The sequence below is a fragment of the Pelophylax lessonae genome (genome assembly GCF_965119305.1).
Source record: "Pelophylax lessonae genome assembly, chromosome: 8".
In the NCBI taxonomy this organism is placed as follows: Eukaryota; Metazoa; Chordata; class Amphibia; order Anura; family Ranidae; genus Pelophylax; species Pelophylax lessonae.
Window position 1 is genome coordinate 18,537,024 of NC_138775.1, and position 22,890 is coordinate 18,559,913.

At 44.5% G+C, this 22,890-nt stretch overlaps 1 protein-coding gene across 1 annotated transcript in view; it reads left to right on the top strand.

The window, feature by feature from the left end:
• The window catches only part of BSN (bassoon presynaptic cytomatrix protein), a 220,681-nt gene that overhangs the window by 189,735 nt on the left and 8,056 nt on the right, over window positions 1-22,890 (top strand). Inside the window, exons 6-10 of the mRNA XM_082265336.1 lie at window positions 872-3,080; window positions 3,452-4,515; window positions 11,711-11,807; window positions 14,000-14,122; window positions 20,122-20,176. Coding sequence (XP_082121462.1) covers window positions 872-3,080; window positions 3,452-4,515; window positions 11,711-11,807; window positions 14,000-14,122; window positions 20,122-20,162 — 3,534 coding nt within the window. The 3' untranslated portion in view covers window positions 20,163-20,176. The remainder of the gene's footprint in view (window positions 1-871; window positions 3,081-3,451; window positions 4,516-11,710; window positions 11,808-13,999; window positions 14,123-20,121; window positions 20,177-22,890) is intronic.

The following is a 22,890-nucleotide window of genomic DNA, read 5'->3' on the forward strand; positions in this document are numbered from 1 at the left end:
GGCTCCTGACATCTTATGTATGGGTAGGGGATGCTCTGGACATCTAGTCTTACAGCTACAACCGGCCCGTTTGAGGACAATCATATTGCTGGTGCGGCCCTCGATTAAACTGAGTTTGACACCCCTGCCTTAGGGCATTATTCTATCCACTGACTCCAACAATGTGGCATAATTCCTGCAACTGATACCAACAATGGGGCACTTTAACTCTCACTGACATCCACAATGGGGCACATTCCTCCCAATTACATCAATAATGGGGCACTCCTCCCTTTTCTGACACCAATGATGGGGCACTATTTCTCCAACACCAAAGATGGGGCACAATTCATCCCTCTGGCACCAAGGATGGGGCATTATTCTTCCCCCTGACCCCAATATTGGGTTACTATTCCTGCCAATACCACCAATGTTGGAGCACTATTTCTCCCAATGATGCCAAAGATGGAGCATTAATTCTCTCACTGACACCAATAATAAAGCACTATTCCTGCCACTGATACCAACAGTGGGGCATTATTTTCCCGCTAATATCAATAATGGGGCATTTTTTACTCTCATTTAATCCAGGATCAACTACAACTTGCCACTGTTCGTCCCTCCTAAAATCTGAAGGACAGTAAACTGGTCCTTTTGTTTAGAAAGTTTGGAGACCCCTGATATATAGCATACAGATGACATCATTTGGTTTTCCTTCAATAAATAGATTCCTTAGTTACATAGACTTGTTAGCAGTTTTCAGTTGTCTTAATATAAGTACTTTTTATATAGTTAGAGTCACCTACTTATTTTCTTAGTTTGTAGACAATAGTTAGCTTGCTGTTAATTGTGTCTACCTTGGCAGTCTACACATGTATTTTATTCATTGTAGATTTCAGCTTTCCAGCCAAATACTTTGACACGCAAAGTGAAGCGGACTCTACCCAGTCCACCTCCAGACGAAGCTCATCTTCCTCTCACCACAAGTCAGGCGCACACCCAAATGTACATGCCGAATCTCACTCAGAGGATGACAGCAGGGCAAGCAATTCAGCTGCCAAAAGTTGGGTTTACGAAAACTCTCGACCATGACCTGAAGATTGTAGAGCAAGAATCAACAAAACTTCGCAAGCAGCAAGCAGAACTGGAAGAAGAAGAGAAGGAGATTGATGCTAAACTGAAATATCTTGAGCTTGGTATCACTCAGAGGAAGGAGTCTCTGGTGAAGGAAGTGGGTGGAAGAAGAGATGTCCCTTACCTCAGATCTATGGGTGAAAACAGGGATTACATGTCAGACAGTGAACTCAACAATTTGCGGATCTCTGGTTATGACGGCAACAACCTATTGAACAGGACAGGCCAAGCCCCTCAATATTCAGAGTTACAGAATCCACAGCAGTTTCAAACATCAGCTTCCTCTTACATTTCTAACTCCTACCAGTACACTACTGGCCAAACAGTTACCCCAGTCACAACTTCTCTCCAACAAACCAGGTTCGAGCAATCCCAATATCCTGTATCTACTAATGGTCCATCTCAAAATAGCTTTCAGACTCAAATATCAAATTATCCTACACAAACTTCATATCAGACTCACAACATTGCCCCAACAACAAGCTATCAGACAGATTTAGGCCTGCAAAGTCATACAGGTTTCCGACCACCACATCCTAACTATCAAGCCCACACTACCTATGCAAATCAAACACCATTACAAACTTCTTTGAACTCAGGTTTTCCATCACAAGCAGACACTTTTAGCACCCACCAAAAGCCAAGGCAGACATCACTGGCTGATTTAGAACACAAAGTTCCTACAAATTATGAAGTGATAGCAAATCCTACTGTGGTCATATCCTCGGCAACTCCAGACACAGCCTTCAGTAGCACAACTTCAGCTAGCACTTTTGATCAGTACAAGGCAGGAGATGCAAGGCAGACTGACAGAGGTAATGGAGCAGAAAGCCCCTCAAATAGTTACACATCAGACTCCCTTTACACAAATCTGGAACAAAATATCCCACGTAACTATGTGATGATTGATGATATAAGTGAACTGACTAAAGAGAACCCACCAGTATCAGAAAGCCAAAAAGTCGAACCTCCTTCCCAGCCTCTTCAACAAAATAACAATGGCCGTCATATCAAGGAGAAAAACGGTCATATGGAAACCGATGCATTAAACAAGCCATGTTGTTATTCTAGAGCAGAGGAAGAGTCGGAAGAGGATGTATATGATCACCACAGTTCAGATTATCGTGGAAGAAACAGCTATCAACGTAGCAGCGATGGTAACGGTCGTGATTCTTCTGGTGGCTCTTATTACTATGTAGATAATGATTCTCGACACCCGTCACGGTTAGATAAACATGGTTCTAGTATGGGAATGCCAAAACACCCATCCAAAAATTTGGCTCCAGCTGTTGTGTCATCCAAGCGCAGCAAGCACAGAAAACAGGGAATGGAACAAAAAATTTCTAAATTTTCTCCAATTGAGGAAGCTAAAGATGTAGAATCTGATCTAGCAGCTTCCTATCCAGTGACAACATCAATGAACAGCAGCTGTAGTGTGTCCTCAAGAGCAAAAAAACTTCAGGAAGAAATCACATACGGCCTAAAGAAAAATGTGTACGAGCAGCAAAAATATTATGGAATGTCTGGTAGAGACATGGTAGAAGAAGACGATAGAATTTACAGTTCCGGAAGCCGATCAAGGTCAGCATCCAGTTATGGTCTGGAAAAATCAAGCCGTGATTCCGGAAGCAGTAGGAGCAAATCCTATGAAAGGGACTCATCAGACAGGTATCATAAGTCAAGCTCAAAACCTTCTACACTCACTATGAGTCAAAGTCGGGGACGAGCCCCAATGCGATCGCAGGCTTCAGAGGAAGAAAGTCCAGTCAGCCCAGTAGGAAAGTCTGTGTCTCGTTCAAGTGGTGGAATGTCACAGCCCCCAGCGGATACTTGTCCCCCCTTCTGCTCCAGCCACTCACTGCCTGACGTACAAGAACATGTAAAGGAAGTGCCAAGAAACCATATATACAAGCAAGAAGAAGCTTACATGATGGACGATTCACACTGTGTTGTGTCAGACAGTGAAGGTAAACACTATAAATGGTGAGATCTCAGCATGCTGGAATCGAGCGCTCCATTTTATTGTCCCATGCTGTTCATAGCATGATATGCCTTCTTCCTGAATTTGCATGATGTGCCTTTCTTATTCATCTTATTTTTGTGTCAGCATGGTGCTGTTCAGCAGTTTCATTTGTGTTTTTCTGTTTCATGTCGTTGATTATGGTGCGTCCCAATATAATTTTTTGTCAGTCAGTTGATTTTTTGGTTTCTTTGGTGTTTTTCCACCACTTTTGCATGTTATCAGCTGCTTCCTGTCCATTTGTTGCATGGCTTCAGTCTATCTACAGTTCACCATTGGCCACAACAGCTGATCGTGATTTGTTTTTGGTTTCCAAAGCCTATCATTTGGGTCAGGAGGAAACAGATTGGTTTGATAAACCAAGAGAAGCTCGTTCAGAGCGGTCAAGGTATCATGGCAGCCACACATCGATTCAGAAAAAGATTCCAGTTAAACACACTTATCATGACTACGACGAGCCTCCAGATGAGGATATGTGGCAACATGATGACTATTCTCAGCCTCGCCATTCATCTTCCAAAGATCATAGACATCATGGAGATTCTGGAAGACATTCCACTTCCCGTCATATAGAGGAACAGCAAAGGCGATCATCTAAGCCGCATCCCAGGGACCAAGGGCGTCATGAACCTCGATCACATTCCCAACCATCATCGTCTTTGAAGAAATCACAGCAACCAGATGCAAGGTCACAGGGTGGATATCCACCAGGTTCTGAGTATTCACAGCAATCAAGGCAATCGTCCAGTTATCATCATAGTTCGGAATCACAGAAGACCCAACGACAGACCCAAATATCTCAGCAACAAAAGGCAGAGTCTCACCACCAGATTCCGCAGCAAATCAAACAGTCTCAATCAAGCCAGCCACAGCAAACAAGACAGCAGCAGTCTCAGCAACCAAGTTCAAGGCAACAGCAGCAGATGGGACCATCACAACAATCTTCGCATCCGTCTTCTCATCAGCCGAGCTCTCATCCAACATCTCACCAACCGTCTTCACACCAAACTCATCCTCAGTCTCAGCATCAACAAGGTTTGTCTCAACCAACAAGAGTACAGGGACAACAGCAACAACCGCAGCAACAGCAGCAGCAATCTGCAGGCCAAGGACTGCCAGCTTCTCGACAGCAGCAGCAGCAGCAGCAACCACAAGGGAGTCAAGGTCAAGCAACCTCAAGAACACAACAGCAGCAGCAGCAACAGCCACAGCAACAGCCGCTGCAGCAACAGCCGCTGCAGCAACAACCGCTGCAGCAACAACCGCTGCAGCAACAGCCGCCGCAACAGCAGCAGCCGCCGCAGCAGCAGCAGCAGCCGCCGCCACAAGCAGTAAAACAGACACAACAGACCTTGCAGCCCAGTGTTCCATCAACTGTTCCAGTAAGTATTATTATTATTATTATATTATTATTATACGTGATTTTATGGTGCCAACAGTTTGTGCAGAGCTTTATAATATAAAGTTAAACAATCAACTTTTAGTGCAAATATTACGAGTAAAGGTCACTAAACAGACAATATCAGTGTTAATGTACAAAAGCCGAGAACTTTACTGCAAGGTAGAAAACTATCTCTAACCTAAAGAGGATCTGTACCTGCCATCCTTGTTTCTTTTTATTTCACCCCCCCCCCCCGACCCTTACCTTAAAGTGTTACTAAACCCAGGAGCCTGCAGTCACTATATCTGGTCTCCCCAGGAGCCTGCATTCGCTATATCTGGTCTCCCCTGGAGCCTGCATTCACTATATCTGGTCTCCCCAGGAGCCTGCATTCACTATATCTGGTCTCCCCAGGAGCCTACATTCACTATATCTGGTCTCCCCAGGAGCCTGCATTCCCTATATCTGGTCTCCCCAGGAGCCTGCATTCACTATATCTGGTCTCCCCAGGAGCCTGCAGTCACTATATCTTCTCTCCCCAGGAGCCTGCATTCACTATATCTGGTCTCCCACCGTACACAGAACATGGAAATGCAATTATTTAATAAATATAAACTGCTAAATACCTTTTCTCATCAGCAGTATATAGCAGTCTTGTAACTTCTATCAGTGTCTGGCCAATCACTGGTTATAACTTGTAGGAGGATTATTCATTTTCCTCTGACTGTCCTATGAGGCTGCATGACCCCTGATCCTCTGTCTGGACAGTGCTGATTGGCCCTGTGTGGATCACATGCACCCTCCCAAAAACAAAAAAAAAACCTCTCTAGCAATACACACCAAACAGAGCATGTGCAGAGTGACTCCAATGTCCTGTTCTAGCAGAAGATGGATTGGAGACAGTAAAAAAAAGGGAGAATCAGCAAAGACAGGATCAAACAGCCTTTTTACACAATGCGGAGGATTAACCCCTTAGGTTCCACAGTGAGTATAACAAGCATGCTTTACTGCATTTACAGACTGATTTTACTGTTGGGGGTTTAGTAACACTTCAAGGTGGTATCAGCAGAAAACACATACTCACCCATCCAGCAGATCCAGAGATGTCACTTTGAGAAACCTCTCATGCCAAGCCACAGCTCTGTCCCATGCCGCCATGTTCTTTCTGACATCATCGAGAGGCCCGCTGTCTCTTCTTGGTTCACCCCGATTGGCCCGCCCCTCCTCCTTTTCTGAACGGAAGGCTATGCTTCCTGGGATATGTGACGTGCATATCCCGGGAGGCGCAGCAGGCAGCGTGCACGTTATTCGCCTAAGGATACTGATGTGCATGGGGAGACAGGGCCAGACATTTTTACCTATAAAATAAGGTAAGAAACAAAAAAAAAAATAATGCAATATGTACAGAGGATGGAAAGAGGGATGGAGTGGAAGGAAGTCTCGGAAGAGGGTGAAGGTCCGCTTGAAGGACATCAAGTTGGGTTTTTATAAAAGTCATTAATGTCGCATAGCATAGCAGTTCAGGTAAGACAAAGCACACTCACTAACTCCAGGTGTCAGCACAATATGGTAAAGAAGGCATTCTATATATCTTATGTTTCAGTAATAAAACCCTACATTCTGTGCACTGTGTCAGTCAATCACCTAAAGCGTACGTATAGCCATTTTTTTTATGGGGTAGGACAGGGTTAAACTCCCCATTGGAGAAATTTTGCTTCACTTCCTGTCCTGGAGGCGCAACAGGATCTTTAACCACTTCTGGACCGGAAGGATTTGCCCCCATAATGACCAGGGCATATTTTGCGATTTGGCACTGCGTTATTTTAACGGACAATTGCGCTGTCGTGCGACGTTGTACCCAAATAAAGTTGATGTCCTTTTTTCCCACAAATAGAGCTTTCTTTTGGTGGTATTTGATCACCTCTGCGGTTTTTATTTTTGGCGCTATAAAAAAAAAAATAGCGACAATTCTGAAAAAACAATATTTTTCACATTCTGCTATATAACATTCCCCCAAAAAAATTTAAAAATCAAAGTTTTTTAACATTTTAGGCTAATTTGTTTTCTGCTACATATTTTTGGTAAAAAAAAATTGCAATAAGCGTATTTTGATTGGTTTGCGCAAACGTTATCGCGTTTACTAACTATGGGAAAGATTTATTCTTGTTTTTTTTTTTTACTAGTAATGGCGGCGATCTGCGTTTTTTTTTTTTTTTGCGGGACTGTGACATTGCGGCGGACAGATCGGACCCCTGACTGACATTTTTGACACTTTTGGGGGGACCAGTGACATTACTACAGTAATCAGTGCTAAAAATATGCATTGTTACTGTAATAATGACACTGGCAGGGAAGGGGTTAACACAGCAAGTGATCAAGGGGTTAAATGTGTACCTAGGGGCGTGTTTCTAACTGTGGGGGGGGCGTGGCTTGTGAAATGATCAAAGAGACCTGTGTTCCTATATACAGTAAAACCTTGGATTGCGAGCATAATTCGTTCCCGAACCATGCTTGTAATCCAAAGCACTCTTATATCAAAGCAAATTTCCCCATAAGAAATAATGGAAACTCAGATGATTCGTTCCACAACCATTTATTCATAAGTCCTTCAGTTTATAGTCCATATAAAAAGATTTTAGCATTGCGATAGGTTGCATAAAATGTCCATCCACAAATAGCCGCTTCCATAAGGGGATTAGAAGCAAAATCCAGCAGGAGCTACAGAGTATCAAAGAGAAGAGAGACGCCTCTAAGTGTAGCAATATTTACAGCTTTACCCCGGATGCCTGCATCCTTAGATGTGCCTGTTCCAATCATCAACCATGTGAGTTGCTAAATGTTGTACCTTCATTAAATGTAACCATATTGCTACACTTAGAGGCGCCTCTCTTCTCTTTTATACTTAGCTCTGACTTGAAGCTACTTGTATATCAAGACATCGCTTGTATATCAAGTCAAAATGTATTTGAAAATTTTGCTTGTCTTGCAAAGCGCTCTTAAACCAAGTTACTCTCAAACCAAGGTTTTACTGTAGTAAGATCACAGGCGCTCTGTGATCATTCCAGGGAGAAGAACGGTCAGCTGTGTTTACATCAGCTGACCGTTCTTCTCTCTCAGCGGGGAGCGATCGCGGGTGTCAGGCGGCAATCAGAGCCGACACTGACACTGGCTCGGAAGGGGTTACCATCAGGGGCGATCAAAGGGTTAACTGTGTGCCTAGCCAGTGTTTTTGTACAGTGTGGGAGGGGCTTTACTAGGGGAAGAGATGGATCCATGTCCGTGCTTTGCAGGATCACAGGATCCATGCCTTCCCTACTGACAGAACGGCAATCTGCCTTGTTTACACTGGCAAACTGCCGTTCTGCCTGTGTACCAAATGATTGTCAGTCGCGCCCGCTACCCCGGCGTACGGGATCCTGTGTATATATACATATATATATATGATCCTGAGCACAGCGGCCGCCCTGTAGCAGTAAGACTGCTATAGGGCAGTCGGTTAGTGGTTAAAGCAAATGGCCTAGTTCAGTGATGGCTAACCTTGGCACCCCAGATGTTTTGGAACTACAATTCCCTTAATGCTCATACTCTGCAATGTTGTTGAGCATCATGGGAAATGTAGTTCCAAAACATCTGGGGTTCCAAGGTTCGCCATCGCTGGCCTAGTCATTTAAACGAGCAACTGGATGAGCAGCGTCCTACCTTCATCAGGCTGACACTCCTGGATTAGTGATGTTGAATGCTTACTCCCATGTTCTGAGCACCAGTTGGGAGTCACTCACGTCTCTGGCTTTGAGCGGCGCTATAAGGTTTTCGAGGTTATAGGGGAAGACAGAATGAAAGTTGACCATGGTGCATGAGGGTAGACAAGGTGGAGAAAGAGATGATTGAAGTTGGCTGGTAGATGTGGCTAATAGTCATGAAAGTGGGAAGAATGGAAGAAGAGGCAGAGCTGGAGGTGACCAGGAACAGTAGGGGTAGGCAAAAGGGAAAGCTAAATGCCATCTGACTGGGGGGGGGGGGGGGGGGGCGAATGCATTGAAGAGGCAGAATGACAGCTCAAGTTGATCAGAGGGGTATACAAATGGTATAGTGGTGGCTAAACAGAGCAAAGAGTGGAGTTGTGGAAGAGGAGTGTCAGCTGGCCATGGAATATCTAGAGCAGGGGTCTTCAAACTTTGGCCCTCCAGTTGTTGAGGAACTACAATTCCCATCATGCCTGGTCATGTCTGTGAATGTCAGAGTTTTACAATGCCTCATGGGATGTGTAGTTCCACAACAGCTGGAGGGCCGTAGTTTGAGGATCCCTGATCTAGAGGAAAGGGAATAGGAGCCGAATGCAGGCCTGGAGAGGAAAGTAATGAAGAAGACCATGAGATGATCATGAATGGGAGTAAAGCCCCGTACACACGTACCGATTGTCGGCCGTAAATATTCGGCTGACGACCGATCGGCCGATTGTAGGCTTGTTAGTATTATGCTTCCGACAGCCGACAGCGCACTTTTGGCCGAAAATGTCATGTAGGCATTAAAATTTTTGTAGGCCAACACCAGAACGGCCGATTGTTCGCCAGTCAGTACAGAATTCGGCCGACAATCAGCAGATTTGCAAGACTGGGCATGCTCAGAGAAGAAAAAACACACGGAAAGTTAACCATCACATGACATCACTTCTGCAGTCGGCTGCTGTTGGCCGACAAAATTCGTGTGCAGTCTTTTGCACTTTTCAGCGGACACGACAGCCCTGGACAAAAGACGGCCGACGTTCGGTATGTGTGTACGGGGCTAGGGAAGACAGGGGAAAGGGAAGGGGTTTAGCTTGGACAATGAATCTTCAGCTTTGTGTTGGCTTATCAAAAAGGTCCACATGTGTTTCCTATAGCCCAAAACCCCATTATGGAAGGCTTGCTACAGTGAGTATACCATCCAGCAGTGCTAGGACAAGGTCATCTAGGACCTAGGGCGAACATGCCAAACTGCATAACCCCCCCCCCCCCAAACGCAAGATTGATGAGCATTATGTGCCAGCAAAAATCCTCCTACAAAAACACTGAGCACCAGGGCTTTTTTTCAGCTGAAACTTGGTGGAACTCAGTTCTGCCACCTCTGGCTCAGGCCCTCTGCTCCCTTCCTACCCCTATCACTTGTAAACACAGAAGTCCGGCTTTTGTGTTTACAAGTGATAGCTTGTCTCTCAGTGGCTCCCAAAGATCTGATCTGCTGAGCGGCTCCCACTGAGTCCAGGATGGGGACAAGGGAGATGCAGGTTCCCGGGGTGCAGTGCAGATGCCGACACCCCCTCTGGATGATCTCCCTGTAAGTTAGAGAGGCAGAGCCACCTACAGTGTGTGGGGAGGTACTGTAACTGGCTGCAGGCTGCAGCTTAATACAGCAACACAAGTAGGACATGTGGAAGATGGTGGGCTTCTAAGGAGTGGGGGGAAGGAGGGGGGGTGGAGGGAGGGGGGGGGCGAAGATGGAAACAGTGGATGGATGGGTTGCATGGACAGGTCAGAGCTGAAGATGGGTGCAAGTGAGATGTGGATGGGGGATGCAGAGATAAGTGGCTGTGGAGGAACTCTGCACTCTGTATGTAACGCACCCCTGAAATCTGCACCATGTATATAGAGCACCCCGGGACTCTGCACTCTGTACATAATGAACTCCCACTGTGAGTGAAATTTCACCACACCCACTAATTTCAAAAGATGTGTAGGTTTAAAAGATGTGTATGGGGGGGGGGGGGGCTTTGGGGTGTCATGGTTGAGTTCCTGCACCTATTTTCTTAGAAAAAAAAAAGCCCTGCTGAGCACTAATCTGTATACTTACCCTCTAAGCATAAATCCCCCTCCTCCCAGTACAAATTCACCCCTCTCTCAGCACAAATCTTTGCGCCACAACCCCCCCAGCTCAAATGTCCCCCCCCTCTCAAAAAATCACCCCTCTTAGCACAAATCTTCTACCCCTAAAATTTCCTCTCCTAGTACAGATCTTCTTCCTGTAAAAAGAACAAAAGGAGGGCGCACCAATATACCCAATGGAAACACTGTAAAAATAACAAAAAGAGAGCGCACCAACCTTGTGCATTACCCAAGTGGAGTTTTGTTAAAATGGAAAGAAATACACTCACAAACACAAACGTCTTAGAAGCATATCAGTCCACAATGGACACAAAGCAACCAGGTCACTGGGACAGTGTCCAGCACACCTTCCAAATGGCTGACGTGTATCGAGGGGAGATCCCCTCTTTTTCAGAGCCAGCAACCAGGTCACCTGGACAGTGTCCAGCACACCTTCCAAATGGCTGACGTGTTTTGAGGGGAGATCCCCTCTTCTTCAGAGCCAGCAACCAGGTCACCTGGACAGTGTCCAGCACACCTTCCAAATGGCTGACTTGTATCGAGGGGAGATCCTCTCTTCCTCAGAGCCAGCAATCAGGTCACCTGCACACTGTCCCGGTGACCTGGTTGCTTTGTGTCCATTGTGGACTGATACGCTTTTAAGACTTTTGTGTTTGTGAGTGTATTTCTTTCCATTTTAACAAAACTCCACTTGGGTAATGCACAAGGTTGGTGCGCTCTCTTTTTGTTCTTTTTACAGTGTTTCCATTGGGTTTCCCCTGACCCTAGAGAGGCAGCAAAGTCTGTGCAATATACCCAGAGCCATAGAGATTCACCGCCACCATATCTCTTTTGAACGCAGGAGAATTTGTTTGTTCATATCTGACACATCTTCTTCCCCCCACAAATCTCCCCTCCTAGCACAAATCATCCTCCCTCTCAACAAAAATCCCCCTAAATCATCACTTTTAGCACCCCTCCCCCAAATTTCCCCTCCTAGATCAATACTTACCCCCTGCCGCCCCCAAATTTCCCCTTCCAACACAAATCCCCCCGCCCCCCCTCGCATCACATGATATCGCAGTGCCCAGGGCACCCACAGCACCTACCCACCCCTTGTCCCAGGCCTGCCATCCAGGGCAAGGAGAGATTGTTAACCAGTATTCTACTTAAAGAGAACATTAAGGAGTATTCCGGTATGGGCAGGGAGAAGCCTCCTGTTGTAGACACCCCTAAAATCTGGGAAATAGCCCACTGAGATCTTCAGAGCTGCACATTTAGTCAGTTTTTATATGTGAAATATTGTGGAGAAACTTGAAGAAAGCATTTACACAGATTTACTCTTCTTTCCAATTCCAGCCAAAAGTCGAGCCAGTGGACATTTCCAAGACTGCTGCAAAACCGACTCCTCCGCCAGTCAGGGGACCACAGGCTCCAGCACCAGGGCCAGCTGCAGGTAAGTTAATGGCATGACCCAGATAGCAAGGATAACTTGCCACAAATTTGTGTCAGTGTTACATAGTTACATAGTAGGTGAGGTTGAATAAAGACAATAGTCCATCCAGTTCAACCTGTGTAGGTGTGTGTGGCTGTAATCATCTCTCATACCCCTGAATGTTCTGATCCTTGAGATGTACGTCTAAGAGTCTTTTGAAAGCCACCATACTACCCGCAGAAACCACCTCTTGTGGTAGAGAATTCCACAATCTTGTAGCCCTAACAGTAAAGAACCCCCCACGTTGCCTGAGGTTAAAACGCTTCTCCTCTAATCGCATTGTATGCCCCTGAGTCCTCATGCAATCCCTTCAACTGAACAGCTTTTTTTCTAAGCTGAGATCCCCATTGAGATATTTAAAAATTGCTATCATGTCCCCTCTCAGGCGTCTCTTCTCCAGGGAGAATAAATCAAGCGATTGCAGACGCTCTTCATAATTAAGGTCCTCCAATGGATTAATGTTGAATAAGTCTTGCTGTACATTTTCACTGGCATGTTGTACACTTGCAGAGCACTTGAAGCACAAGTTCTAGGTGAAACTTTTCCAATTTATAGCAAATTTGCGTGCCAAGTCTCTAACAAGAGCAAAGTTGCAGTGGTGAGTCTACAGCATGAGCTCTGCAAGTCTACAGCATGAAAATTCAGTCACAGTGACCCCTGTGGTGGGATGACTATTGCACAACCTAATTGAACCAGAAGTTGCAGAATGTTTGCAAAGAAAGTTGATCTGTAGTCATGCAATGCGGACTTGCTGCAATTGTGGAACAAGCTTGTGAAGCCTGGCAGGCCTAGCAATAGCTTAGCAAGTCATTTTCAATCTTGTAGCACAATTGTTTGCTATCTGGGAAGTGATATTAAAGATATACAGTATATCTATATCTATATCTATCTATCTATCTATCTATCTATCTATCTATCTATCTATCTATCTATCTATCTATCTATCTATCTATCTATCTATCTATCTATCTATCTATCTACATCTATATATATATATATATATATATATATATTTTTTTTTTTTTTTTTTGTAAAATAACAAACATGTTATACTTGCCTGCTCTGTGTAATGATGATGCACAAAGCAGCCCTAAACCTCTTCTTCTTGGGACCCCCCCCTAGCACTCCTGGCTCCCCCCCCCCCCGGCTGATTTTCCCCATAGAAAGGCACTTGCTGCGTGGGGCACTTGTGCATGCTCGCTCCCGAGCCTTGCTGTATGTGTACATAAGACACACAAAACGGGGCTCAGCACCGCCCCCGCTTCCTCCTCACTAGCTGTGATTGGCAGCAGCTCAATGGCTCCTGCTGCTGTGTCTGAGCCAGTAGAGAGGCAGAGAGCCAGAAGAGTCCTGTGCACATCACTGGATCAAGATTGGGCTTCATGCATAGAATGCATGAAGGTAAAAAACCTGCGGCCATTATAACCACTTTAAACAGCCCATAGATTATGCAATCATTGAAAATTGCTGGATTCCCCCATCAACACAGTCATTCTTGATGGGGGGTAACAACCCCCCCCCCCACAGCACTATTGTGTTGTACCACCTTTGATCGTATGAAAAAAATCCGACAGGCTGGTTGTACTGAAGTCAGTCGATAGACCAAGTTCAGTACACCCACAGCTGGTTCGAAACTCGAACGGTCCCTGCTGAACTGACCAAGATTCGATCCATCTATGGCTGGTATTGCTGGGATTGTGAATATAATTATATTATACAGAATTTATTCTGGTGCCCCCATCAACACAGATGGTGTAGACAGGAGGATATCACCTGCTGAGCAATTGTCTTCTCCTGGCGCATGGGGGGGGGGGTTCTTTGGTAGAAGACAGTGATTATCGCTGCCACTTGCAATAATTGGAAGTGAATCCGGCAGGCTGGTTGTACCCAAGTTGATCGATCGATCAACTTGGTACATTCAGCCTGCCCATTAATGGTTCGAATCTTGGTCGGTTCCTGCTGAACTGGCCGAGATTCGAACCGTGTGTGGCCGGCCTTAGAGTCACTTCCAGGGAGTTTTCCATTGTTAGGATCTTTTCAAGTGTGACCACCTTTTATAACCCCCCCCCAGATGATTAGTAGAAGAGAGAGGAAGCTGCACAACCTTCTCAGCCTTCTAAACTCTCTGACCTGTCTGACATTTTTTTTTTCAGGTATAAAAATTGGCCAGAAGCCGATCTCAATGCCTTCGGGACAGTCCGGACCCGAAGGGGAAAGCATGTTCTCCAAAATTCTTCCTGGAGGGGCAGCTGAACAAGCAGGCAAACTTACTGACGGTAAAGCACAACCACATCAGTGTGGCCTGGAGGTAGCATGTGGGCTTTATGATATAGAACAGTGTTTCTCAACCTTTTTTCAGTCAAGGCACCCTTTAAAATTATGGACAATCTCAAAGCACCCTCCAAATTATGGACAGTAATGAGGTGCCCCATTCTAAAATGTAAAAACTATTCTAATAGCTTTACATAATGCAGCAACATCAATACACATAGGAAACCCAACGTTAGAGGTGATTTATTTTTCCCAAGCACATACACTTTTGCAAACTGGTACTGACTAGTATTCCAATGTTTCTCTTATCCCTTGGTTTTTCTCCATCACTTTGCTAATGAGACCCCAAAGCTGATGGAGAGAGGCAAGGGAGGATTAAATAAGAATGATATTCAGGCATCTGACATCTCTCCTTATTAACCACTTTAAGACCGGAAGATTTTCCTGCTTAACCACTTGCCAACCGCTCACTCGAGCTCTACTGCGGCAAAGTGGTTAGTTCCCGTCCAGCGACGTAGGACTCCTCCCCTTGTGGGCGGCGCATGCGCGCCGCCGGAGCCCCGCTCCCGCTGTATTCAGTCACAGCGGGAGTCGGACCAGGGGAGGAGTGGCGGTGATCACCGCTGCTCTTCCCCGATCGTCGGGGAATCGAGTTTGTGTAAACAAAGCGGGCGGATCTCCTAAGTGACAGACAGTGACAGATTTCAGGGTTCAGCATAGCTGAACCTGCGATCTGTCCCTGTGTCACTCAGTCACCTCCTCCCACACACGTTAGTAAGCACCAGGCATACATTAACCCCTCCCTCTCCAATAAAATTAACCCCTTCCCTGCCAGTGTCATTTTTACAGTAACCGTGCATATGTATAGCACTGATTACTGTAGTAATGTCACTGGTACCCCCAAAAGTGTCAAAAATGTCAGTCAAGGGTCCGATCTGTCCGCCGCAATGTCGCAGTCCCACAAAAAAAATCGCAGATCGCCGCCATTAAAAGAAACACCAAAAATGACAGAAATCTTTTCCTTAGTTAGTAAACACAATAACTTTTGCGCAAACCAATCAAAATACGCTTATTGTGATTTCTTTTACCAAACATATGTAGCAGAAAACAAATTGGCCAAAAATTTAAAAAAATTTTGATTTTTACATTTTTTTGGGGGGGAAAATTTAATATAAACAAATGTGAAAAATATTGTTATTTTTTCAAAATTGTCGCTCTTTTTTTGTTTATTAGCGCAAAAAGTAAAAATCGCACAGGTGATCAAATACCACCAAAAGAAAGCTCTGTTTGTGGGAAAAAAAGGACGTAAATTTCGTTTGGGTATGGCGTCGAACGACCGCGCAATTGTCAGTTAAAGTCGCACAGTGCCGAATCGCAAAAAGTGGCCTGGACGTAAGACAGCAAAATCCTCCGGTGGTAAAGTGGTTAATGACCAGGCCCTATTTTGCTATTCGGCACTGCTTTACTTTAACGGACAATTGCGCGGTCGTGCAACATTTTACCTAAATAAAATTGACATTTATTTCCCACAAATAGAGCTTTCTTTTGGTGGTATTTGATCACCTCTGCGATTTTTATTTTTTGAGCTATAAACAAAAAAAGAGCGACAGTTTTGAAAAAAAAAAACAATATTTTTCACATTCTGCTATATAGCATTCCCAAAAAAAATGTAAACATCCACATTTTTATAACATTTTAGGCCAATTTGTTTTTTGCTACATATTTTTGGTAAAAAAAAACCCACAATAAGTGTATTTTGATTGATTTACTCAAAAGTTATTGCGTCTACTAACTACAGGAAAGATTTCTGTAATTTTTATTGTTTTTTTTTTTTATTTTTACTAATAATGGCGGCGATCTGCAATTTTTTTGGCGGGAATGCCACATTGCGGCGGACAGATCGGACCCCTAACTGACATTTTTGACACTTTTGGGGGGACCAGTGACATTACTACAGTAATCCGTGCTAAATATATGCACTGTTACTGTAATAATGCCATTGGCAGGGAAGGAGTTAACAGTGTTGGTGATCAAGGGGTTAAATGTGACCCTAGGGGAGTGATTCTAACTGTGGGGGGGATGGGCTTGTGAGATGACCATAGAGACATGAGATCCTTTATAGCAGGATCACATGGTCTCTGTGATCATTGCAGGGAGAAGGACGGACGGCTGTGTTTACATCAGCCATCCATCCTTCTCTGTCGGCGTGGAGAGATCGCCGGTGTCAGACAGCAATCGGAGCCGCCTGACACACGCACTGGCTCCCCGGCTGACGAGCAAGGCCCTAGCCTTCTGAGAGCAAGCGACGTAGAGCTACGTTGTTTCGCCCAGGAGCGGCTGCCTGCCGCAGTAAATCTGTGGCTAACTGATGATGTCATTGACCGTTAGGAGGTTGGCAGCTAGAAGGTTGTAATGGTGCACAATGAAAACCTGTGGCTTTGTGTAACTAAAAGGCAGGTTTCATCCACCCACCAGCTTGTATACAAATTTAGGGCAATTTTTAGGCATTTTGCCAAGGCACCCCTGAAGAAACTTCAAGGCACCCTGGTTGAAAAATGCTGATATAGAAGAAAACATTTAATTATTTTACTTATTGATTACGTAAGAAAAAGAGAAAAACATTTGGTCGGACTTCAGAGACAACATAGAATGCATTGTTTTCATAAAATCCATCATTTTAGTAGTAAAAAAAAATATAAAAAGACACACAATAAGTGTCAGTTAAAAACTTGTATATACACACATACAGTGCCTTGCAAAAGTATTCGGCCCCCTTGAACTTTTCGATCTTTTGCCACATTTCAGGCTTCAAACATAAAGATATAAAACTGTAATTTTTTGTGAAGAATCAACAACAAATGGGACACAATCATGAAGTGGAACGAAATTTATTGGATATTTCAAACTTTTATAACAAATAAAAAACTGAAAAATTGGGCGTGCAAAATTATTCAGCCCTCTTAAGTTAATACTTTGTAGCGCCACCTTTTGTTGCGATTACAGCTGTAAGTCGCTTGGGGTATGTCTCTATCAGTTTTGCACATCGAGAGACTGAAATATTTGCCTATTCCTCCTTGCAAAACAGCTCGAGCTCAGTGAGGTTGGATGGAGAGCGTTTGTGAACAGCAGTTTTCAGTTCTTTCCACAGATTCTCGATTGGATTCAGGTCTGGACTTTGACTTGGCCATTCTAACACCTGGATATGTTTATTTGTGAACCATTCCATTGTAGATTTTGCTTTATGTTTTGGATCATTGTCTTGTTGGAAGACAAATCTCCATCCCAGTCTCAGGTCTTTTGCAGACTCCATCAGGTTTTCTTCCAGAATGGTCCTGTATTTGGCTCCATCCATCTTCCCATCAATTTTAACCATCTTCCCTGTCCCTGCTGAAGAAAAGCAGGCCCATACCATGATGCTGCCACCACCATGTTTGACAGTGGGGATGGTGTGTTCAGGGTGATGAGCTGTGTTGCTTTTATGCCAAACATAACGTTTTGCATTGTTGCCAAAAAGTTCGATTTTGGTTTCATCTGACCAGAGCACCTTCTTCCACATGTTTGGTGTCTCCCAGGTGGCTTGTGGCAAACTTTAAACAACACTTTTTATGGATATCTTTAAGAAATGGCTTTCTTCTTGCCACTCTTCCATAAAGGCCAGATTTGTGCAATATACGACTGATTGTTGTCCTATGGACAGAGTCTCCCACCTCAGCTGTAGATCTCTGCAGTTCATCCAGAGTGATCATGGGCCTCTTGGCTGCATCTCTGATCAGTCTTCTCCTTGTATGAGCTGAAAGTTTAGAGGGACGGCCAGGTCTTCGTAGATTTGCAGTGGTCTGATACTCCTTCCATTTCAATATAATTGCTTGCACAGTGCTCCTTGGGATGTTTAAAGCTTGGGAAATCTTTTTTTTATCCAAATCCGGCTTTAAACTTCTCCACAACAGTATCTCGGACCTGCCTGGTGTGTTCCTTGTTCTTCATGATGCTCTCTGCGCTTTAAACGGACCTCTGAGACTATCATAGTGCAGGTGCATTTATACGGAGACTTGATTACACACAGGTGGATTCTATTTATCATCATTAGTCATTTAGGTCAACATTGGATCATTCAGAGATCCTCACTGAACTTCTGGAGAGAGTTTGCTGCACTGAAAGTAAAGGGGCTGAATAATTTTGCACGCCCAATTTTTCAGTTTTTTATTTGTTAACAAAGTTTGAAATATCCAATAAATTTCGTTCCACTTCATGATTGTGTCCCACTTGTTGTTGATTCTTCACAAAAAATTACAGTTTTATATCTTTATGTTTGAAGCCTGAAATGTGGCAAAAGGTCGAAAAGTTCAAGGGGGCCGAATACTTTCGCAAAGCACTGTAGGTAAAGTGTCCCATATAAGAAAAAAATCCAGTGTAAAAAGAATAGGAAAAGAAAGTTCTCAAAGAACAATAATAATGAATCCTTCCGTTCTCCTTTCTTATTCCACCATATCGGTGCTCTCCACCACCAGTGATCACCACCAAACACACCAAATAAACTAGAAAAACGCTGGTAATTGTAAAAACCAGCATGTAGGGCATGTGAATCTGGGAATTAGGATCTACAGCTCATCCTGGCTCAGTAGGTCTCTTTCAGGAACTCTCCACACAGCAGACCGCATTATTCAACCATAAACCATGATCTGAAGGAGGAAGAAAAGACTTACATGGTGAAAAACCATCAATGACTTTATTATATAAAAACACGCCAGAACATTTACGTTTGTCAGTGTCTTAACTGACACTATTATAGCGCACTTTAACCTAAAGCCATACCCACTCTGGCCACACTTTCAGGCCACGAGTACGGACCCAGCATGCATGGTGACAACCTGTCCAAAATCCTTCCCTATGCGTTTCGTCATCTGACGTCCTTCAGGAACGAAACACATAGAGAAGGGTTTTGAATGTTACGTCACCAAGCACGCCGGGTCCGTACTTGTATCCTGAGAGTGCGGCTGGAGTCGGCACGGCTATACAGTGCGAGTTAAGACACTGAAAAATGTAATGTGTTCTGGCATGTATGGTTGGTTACATATTGCACAACTTCACGTTAAAAATAATTTTGTACTATAAATAATTTTGCACTATGGACATATTCAGCATTAAAGAGGAGGTAGTAGCGAAGTTCTTTGATATAAATGTAATTTCTCAATCTAATAAATAAATAAAGAAATACATAAAGTGCCAAGTGAAAATAAATAGTGACAATTTTGTGCTGGCGAATATCAAAATTGTTCAAAATAGTAAAAAACATCAACAAATATGTACAAAATAAATAAATTCATAAAGTGCCATTAACTTCTTGCCGATCGCCTAACATCTATTTACTGTGGCACTCAGCCGCTTACAGGCAAAGCGACCTATACCTACGTTGCTCGCCCACAAGCCTGTTGTGTGTGAAAATCCCAGTAGATCAGCAGTTTTTGAAATACTCAGACCAGCCCGTCTGCCACCAACAACCATGCCATGTTCAAAGTCACTTAAATCCCCTTTCTTCCCCATTCTGATGCCCGGTTTGAACTTCAGCAATGTGTCTTCACCACGTCTAGATGCCTATGTTGCTGCCATGTGATTGGCTGATTAGCAATTTGTGTTACCATGCAATTCAACAGGAGTACCCAATAAAGTGGCCGGTGAGTGAATATTCCATAATCATCGGATATCACAGAGCTGGAAATTCTCCATGATACAAACCCCGTAGATCTTTTAGTTATGACTTTGGCCTCCAGCCAGGTGACATAAACCTTTCATAGTCAGCCCAAGGACGGCTCACATTGAGAACGGGGAACAGGAACATCATTCACAGACATACAACATCCATGGCAGAACTTCTATTCTCAGCCCAGCCCGAGCCTCTGACACCACACAGCACATGGTGCATGTCAGTATTGTATAACATGGAAATATGTAACACGAACCATTATTCCTGTGTGACATTGACTTTTTATTGTCCTTTATTCCACAGCCGTGTCTGCATTCGGCAAGAAGTTTTCATCATTTTGGTAAAAGAGCTCTGTAAGGTGAGTTGCAGTTTTGTAACGTAAGGCAAATTTTGTCATAAATGTAAAGAATCTGCATTTTTTTTTTTTTGGCAGAGGCCTTGGAGAATAAAATGGTTGTTGTTGCAATTTTTTATGTCACACGATATTTACGCAGAGGGTTATCAAACACAAATTGTGCTGGAAAAAAAATCAGCTTAACCACTTAAGCCCCGGAAGATTTTACCCCCTTTCCTGACCAGGGCCTATCTTGCGATGCGTGAATTTAACGGACAATTGCGCGGTCATGCGACGCTTTACCTAAACGAATTTGACGTCCTTTTTTCCCCACAAACAGAGCTTTCTTTTGGTGGTAATTGATCACCTGTGCGATTTTTTGATCACGCGCTATAAACAAAAAAAGAGCGTCAATTTCGCAAAAATAACAATATTTTTCACATTTTTTTATATGAAATTCCCCCCCAAAAAAATGTAAAAATCAAAATTTTTTAACATTTTCGGCCAATTTGTTTTATGCTACATATGTTTGGTAAAAAAAATCGCAAAAAGCGTATTTTGATTGGTTTGCGCAAAAGTTATCGCGTTTACTAACAAAGGGAAAGATTTTTGTTGTTTTTTTTTTAACGAGTAATGGCGACGATCTGCGATTTTTTTTTTTGCGGTACTGCGACATTGCGGCGGACAGATCGGACCCTTGACTGACATTTTTGACACTTTTGGGGTTAACAGTGACATTACTGCAGTAATCAGTGCTATAAATATGCACTGTTACTGTAAAATTACACTGGCAGTGAAGGGGTTAACTTTTTTTGAGAGGGAGGGGCCTAGGGGCGTGATTCTAACTGTGGTTGGCTGTGGCTTGAGGTGTAGGAACAGTGATCAACGGTCCTACATAGTAGAACCGTATGATCACTATTCCTACACAGGGGAGAATGACAGGTGGCTTGTTTACACTAGCCGCCTGCCTTTCTCCCTATCCCCCGACGATCGCGAGTGACCGGCGGACATCGGGTCCGCCGGTCACACGCGTGGGGGGTCCGTGACCGCGCGGGAGCGCGCCTCCAGCGTGCGCGCTCGCTCGCTCCCTAGACCCTCACAGGCTAGCGACGTAGTACTACATCGCTTTGCCTGTGAGGGGCTGACTGCCGCAGTAAATAGTCGTGCGGCGGTCGGCAAGTGGTTAATGAGTTGTAGTGCACACAAACACAATATAACACCCAATTGATCTTACTCCGAGTAAATAGATCCCTAACATGTCACAGTTCAAAATTGCGTACGCCTGTGGAACTTGGCAAACTACGATACCTGTTACAGGGGTGTCAAACTGGCCACCCGCCAGGTGTGGCAGAACCACAAGTCCCATCATGCCTCTGCCTATGTGCCTATGGAAGTCATACTTGACTCTGCAAAGCCTCATGGGACTTGATGTTGCGCCACAGCTGGAGGGCCGCCAGTTTGACACCTGTGCCTGAAAATCTCCATAGATGACACTTTAAAAGTCTTTACTGGTTACCAGTTTAGAGCTGGCAATAGAATTATTGCTCTCGCTCTGACATTCGCAATGATATCCCACATGTGTAATATGATTGCCCTTTACATGTGCATACAAGACCTACTTGCGCGTTCGCCTTTGCATGTGAGCAGGGGAGATGGGGGGGGGTCCTTTCACACGAGCGATCCGATCAGATCCACCTATCAGTTTTTTAGGCAGACCTGATCGGATCCTCCATGCATTCCTATGGGGCAGCGGATGTCAGCGGAGACATGTCTGCTGACACCCACTGCCATCCGCATCCGATCCTGTCCATGAAATCCGGATGGATGGAAACCCTATTTTCCATCTGTCCAGGGGATCGGATCGGATAAGAGCGGACAGGCGGTCCGTTCTCATCCGATTCCCCCATAGAGATGCATGGGGCTCTGACACCTCCCTCTCCGTACACAGAGCGGAGAGGAAGATGTCACCTGCCTGCTCAGCGGGGATCTGTGTATCAATCCCCCGCTGAGCAGCACGGATCCACCTACGGATGCGGACCGTGTAAAAGAAGCCTTATTGCTATCACAAGTGATGAACAACATCCCTTGTAATAGCATGAGCTGTGACAGATGGAGAGATCTGGGGTCTTTTAGACTGTTGTCCGCTTGTAAAGCATCTGATTAAACTGATCTTGGTTTGATCAGATGATTTGGAGGCCAGAGGAGAGATCTGGGGTCTAAAAGGCCCCAGATTTCTCCATAAAGAGGACCTGTCATAGCCCATGCTATTACAAGGGATGTTGTTTATCACTTGTGATAACAACAACCAAACTAAAAGCGGAAGTGACTAGATCCTCGTCGCTTCTGGTTTCAGATGTCACAGAAGGGTGGTTCCTTCCACTCTTCTCAGTTTACCCGATGCCGCCAGTTGGATTGGTACCATGCTCCCCAATGAAATGGGAGAGCCCGAGAAAGGCGGCAGTGGGGGGGGGGGGGGGGGCTGCCTCTTGATGACCCCCCTTTTGCCTCTGGTAAAAGTGATCCAGCGGCTGTATTGCCACTCAGGTTCCTTGTACATTGTAGCAAATCGCCTCCTGAAAAATATGGTAGCCTAAACCACGATCCCAGTATAACCACCTCAATACAAGGCTGTATATATATGAACGGCGGTATTGAGGTGGTTAATTGTAAGCTGTTTAGTTATAGAAAAAGTAGGAGGTCTGGGTGTCTGTATAATTGCACTGTCTGTTTATACCAAT